Source organism: Nestor notabilis, unplaced genomic scaffold (genome assembly GCF_000696875.1).
Source record: "Nestor notabilis isolate BGI_N333 unplaced genomic scaffold, ASM69687v1 scaffold28781, whole genome shotgun sequence".
In the NCBI taxonomy this organism is placed as follows: Eukaryota; Metazoa; Chordata; class Aves; order Psittaciformes; family Psittacidae; genus Nestor; species Nestor notabilis.
Genome location: NW_009916472.1, coordinates 1 through 4,881, shown reverse-complemented (window position 1 = coordinate 4,881; position 4,881 = coordinate 1). Strand labels below are relative to the sequence as shown.

At 38.6% G+C, this 4,881-nt stretch overlaps 1 protein-coding gene across 2 annotated transcripts; it reads left to right on the top strand.

Moving 5' to 3' along the window:
- The first annotated feature begins 318 nt into the window (after nt 1-318).
- Nucleotides 319-4,047, top strand: LOC104401058 (tubulin alpha-3 chain). Of its 2 annotated transcripts, XM_010024604.1 has the most exons (5): nt 319-342; nt 909-1,131; nt 1,668-1,816; nt 2,680-3,360; nt 3,591-4,047. In XM_010024604.1, the coding sequence occupies exons 1-5, from the start codon at nt 319-321 to the stop codon at nt 3,894-3,896; spliced, it is 1,383 nt and encodes a 460-aa protein (XP_010022906.1). In that variant the 3' UTR covers nt 3,897-4,047. The 2 variants fall into 2 exon arrangements, with proteins under 2 accessions (XP_010022906.1, XP_010022907.1); XM_010024605.1 differs by lacking the exon at nt 319-342 and having other exon boundaries at nt 900-1,131.
- Nucleotides 4,048-4,881: the final 834 nt, after the last annotated feature.

Genomic DNA, 4,881 nt, shown 5'->3' with positions numbered 1-4,881 from the left:
GGCAGCACCGTACCGGGGAACGCGAGCGGTGAGGCGGAGTGAGAGTGTTGGAAACGGGCTGCCAGCTGAGTAGAAGTGGGAATGAGCACAGAAGTAGTCTCGCTGGCAAAAGGCTAATGATAGAACCACGGCGTGAAAATTAGAACAGGAAAGTAGGAATACAGAATTTGATGAAGCTACCAAGGAAAGAGCAGCCCAGGCGCCCTACTTTGGCTTTTCCACCTCACCTTCTTTCTAGATACGCTGTAACAGTAAGCTAGAAAACAGCTCATTTCCATTTCAGGTGTAAGACAGAATCAAGGTATTGAGAGATCATACATGGCACAGTTGCTTACAATCAAAGTAGCTGGCTAAAAGTGGGCAGGTGACATCTGATTAGGACTCCTGGATGGTTTCACAAAGGAACCCAAATATGTATGAATTGCCAGGGCCGAAATATCTGCTTATTATAAAGGAAGACATAATAATTGGTCCTATGGAAGAAGAATTATTGCCCAGTACATGATTTTGCAACAAATAAAGGAAATTAGGGAATGCTGTATAAAGAAGTCTTCCAAGACTAAAGGAGACTAAGAGACTAAGAAAAAGAGACTAAGCAGAATATTAAAGATATAATATCCATGCAGCATGGTAAGGGAGAATGAATCTGTATTCACCCTATGTGTTCATAGAGACTATGTTGTATTCAAGATCTTCCAATATTATCAAAGTTAGCCTGAGTAAGATAAGGTAAGTAGAGTCTTGCAAGCAGCAGAGAATTTGATAAGTTATAGTCACTCGAGCAACCAGCGGATACTGAAGCAGAGAAAGTTCATGGAAAGATATAATCCACAGATGGCTAGTTATTACGAGAAGAAAATCTGGAAGACAGGTATGTCCATATCTCATTGTTTGTTTTCAATTTGCAGCGTGAATGCATATCCATCCACGTTGGTCAGGCTGGTGTTCAGATTGGCAATGCATGTTGGGAATTGTATTGTCTTGAACATGGAATCCAGCCTGATGGTCAAATGCCTAGTGATAAAACTGTAGGAGGTGGAGATGATTCATTTAACACCTTCTTCAGTGAGACAGGAGCTGGTAAACACGTTCCCAGAGCAGTGTTTGTGGACCTAGAGCCAACTGTTGTTGGTATGTACCCAACATTAAAGATATTAAATGTAAAAGTGAAAACTCCCTACAGATTCCCTATGGTTTTTTTTTTTGTGTGTGTGTGATCAGAAGACTATAGTTTGAAAGATGTGTGTTTGCATACTGTTTTTGACATTTGAGGTTACTGTTACTTTAAAGAAATTATGTTCTACGGGTAACAATATTTGGAAAACAGCAGAACTGTTTTACAGTGTGGATAATCTTTCTAGAGTGCTGCACTGCATTCAGAGTTTTGTACAGTTAATATCTAGAATCTTATCTGGACCTGTGATGTAGCTTAGAGTTCTGAGTCAACCTCTTCTCGGGAACAAATACTGCTTTATAAGTGCCTGATGTCTTCACCTAAACGAAGAAGCTGAAGTTGTGACAGCTTTTTAGGCTAGTCAGGCAAGCTGTCTGTAGTCCAGGATGCCATCTACACTCTTCTGACATGTGCACTTAGTGTGTAGTCACTAAGTAGCACACAGAGAACTGAACAGATTGAATCTATGTTGTGGTGTTTTGTTTTCTTACAGATGAAGTACGTACAGGCACATATAGGCAGTTATTCCATCCTGAACAGCTCATTACTGGGAAAGAAGATGCAGCCAATAATTATGCCAGAGGCCATTATACCATTGGAAAAGAGATTGTTGATCTAGTGCTAGACCGCATTCGCAAACTGGTAAGAATTCATGCTGCAAGTCTGTATTTAAAATTGATACAGCTCTACAGCTATCCATAACAGCGGCTTGATGTTTTTCCCCTAAGAATTTTGTGCATAGTTTATTGTTTAAAACTCGGTCGTCTTCCTCTCTCCCCCAGTTAAATAAAAATTCAGTAAATAAAACGTACTTTTTTTTAGGTTTTGAAATACCAGTATTTGAAAGTATTTTAAGGATACCTCAGAAACATTAGAAAGCCTTTAAACAAGTGTAACAATGCTGTTACACTTTATTGTTTGTAATTTTCAGTTTGATTTCATGCCCATTATACATGGCACAAAATAGTACCCTTAACCTGAGGTTTTGGTTGAATATTGAGGATTTAAAAAAAATGGCTGACACTGCACTGTGAGAAACTCCTATAGGATCATGTGATTCAGAATGAAGTAGTGATTGTCTTTTAATTTTTGTGATTTTAAATAAAAAACTTGGGTTTAACATGATTGATAATTGCTGAAAGCCAGAATGGGAACAAACAGATTCTAAAGATATAACCCAGCTGTAATTTATAGTAATTTATCGCAGTGGTGCTCAGCTGCTTTTGTTTATAGTAGAATTAAAATGGCATCAAAGACAATAAAGCAACTTTTAAATATTAGAATACTCCAGAAGAAGTTATGCAGTGGCACTGGTACTTTTGAGTAAAAGGCACACAGCAAAAAAAAGGAAGACCACCTTTCAAGAATGCAGGGGGATTTATTATAAAAATCTAAAACTAACACACTAAGAAGGAAATGCTGTTGAATTATTATTTTAATACTGCTTTCTCCAAAATAATAACTTTTTTGTTTCCCTCCCACTTTTTTTTCCCACCCCATTACAGGCTGATCTGTGCACAGGGCTACAAGGTTTCCTTATCTTTCATAGTTTTGGAGGAGGCACTGGTTCAGGATTTGCATCTCTGCTCATGGAAAGGCTCTCTGTTGACTACGGCAAAAAGTCTAAACTAGAATTTGCGATTTATCCAGCACCACAAGTTTCCACTGCTGTAGTGGAACCCTACAACTCAATTCTAACTACCCATACAACATTAGAGCATTCAGACTGTGCCTTCATGGTAGACAATGAAGCCATTTATGATATATGTCGTCGTAACCTTGACATTGAACGTCCTACTTACACCAATTTAAACCGATTAATTGGGCAAATTGTTTCATCCATCACAGCTTCGCTGCGTTTTGATGGAGCCCTCAATGTAGATCTGACAGAATTTCAAACTAACCTTGTTCCATACCCACGAATCCATTTCCCGCTGGTAACATATGCCCCTGTCATCTCTGCTGAAAAAGCCTATCATGAGCAGTTATCTGTGGCCGAAATTACTAATGCTTGTTTTGAACCAGCCAACCAGATGGTAAAATGCGACCCTCGCCATGGCAAATACATGGCCTGCTGCATGTTATACAGAGGTGATGTTGTTCCCAAAGATGTCAATGCAGCTATTGCTACTATCAAGACTAAACGTACCATTCAGTTTGTGGATTGGTGCCCAACTGGATTCAAGGTACTTGGATTGCTTTTTAAGTGCGTAATGTTTGATTTATTAGCAATTGTGTAATATTAGAGGTAACAGTCATTCTACAATGTTCTAATGTCCTTGTTAAATATTTTTAGGAAGTGCAAAAGAACTGTAAGCTCTTCTATTTGCTCTAACTGTGGTAATTTTTGATTATTAATAGAAATAAGTCTTTGAGCCTTAGCACTCATAAGGAAAATTTTTGTGTTTTCTTGAAGGTGGGCATTAACTACCAGCCTCCAACTGTGGTGCCAGGTGGTGACCTTGCAAAGGTGCAGCGGGCTGTGTGTATGCTGAGTAATACAACTGCTATTGCTGAAGCATGGGCTCGCCTTGACCACAAATTTGATCTAATGTATGCTAAGCGTGCTTTTGTACATTGGTATGTTGGGGAAGGAATGGAGGAAGGAGAATTTTCTGAAGCCCGGGAAGACCTGGCTGCCCTTGAGAAAGATTATGAAGAAGTCGGCATAGATTCAGTAGAAGCAGAGGCTGAAGAAGGAGATGAGTACTTAGAAAACTAAAGTCTGGAAAAATGTAGAGAGAGGGGAGGAAAAAAAAAAAAAAGAGAATTGCAGAACCCTGTTTGCAGAGCATCTGCTTGTTTGACTGTTTTCAAATAAAGTTTTAAAGGTTCTATCCTCTTTTTTTTTTCTTCTTTACTGTTTACATACATACTCAAGTAAAGATCATTTGAGATGGCATATTTTAGTAGTATCTAGTCGTGCATATTACAGAAGAAATCAGGAAACTAAACACTTTCCTGGGATCCCAACATGTTCTGAGACACAATCCTTCATTTTTGGCTTCTGCTTCAGGTTGTTACAGTACTATTTCAAGCCTATCTCCATGGTACAAAGGAACCTAAACTTTCCTGAAGATGTTTCCCAGTAAGGCTGGCTTCACAGAAGGCTTAATGTTAAAACATCCACAGTTAGTTAACTGAGTAACAGTGTACTCCTGACTAGTGGCAGGTGCCATTTACTCCTGACTAGTGGCAGCTGCCATTACACTTTAGAACAGAACTAGCACTTAATATCATTGCTAAGGACATAAAACTTGCTAATTTAAAAGTGTGTGAAACTTTCCAACTGGAACAACGCTCCCCCCGCATTTGATTCACATAAGATAAATAGATGTGCAGATCTCTTTTAAGATCTCTGCTTTAAGAGTACTGTCACTTCTTTCACATTTCCACATTTGCCTTATGTAAAAATAATAGAAAAAAGAAGCTAATGTCCTTTAATGGTATGTTCAAGTGACTATAGCTTTATAGGCATTGGCAACAGTTAACTTGTAGGATGGCTGCTGACCTGCCATTTTCAAATTCTCAGTCCTAAATCCCAAAGAGGAGAAATAAATAACTAGCATTGTGTTTTGGAGGTTTCATTTTGTTTTTTTTCTTTTTTTTACCCCTTCCCTACCTCTTCAAGAAAGCCAGGAGGGAGAAAAAGGGGTTACATATGCTAAAGATACCCTGGAGTGAATTATTTTCAGAAGTACCTGTAA

Bases quoted from the DNA above. Each gene is read 5' to 3' on its own strand.
- LOC104401058 (XM_010024604.1), top strand. From the start codon at position 319: ATGGCACAGTTGCTTACAATCAAA. The intron at 1,132-1,667 runs GTATGTACCCAA...GTTTTCTTACAG, and splicing joins CCTAGAGCCAACTGTTGTTG to ATGAAGTACGTACAGGCACA. The intron at 3,361-3,590 runs GTACTTGGATTG...GTTTTCTTGAAG, and splicing joins GGTGCCCAACTGGATTCAAG to GTGGGCATTAACTACCAGCC.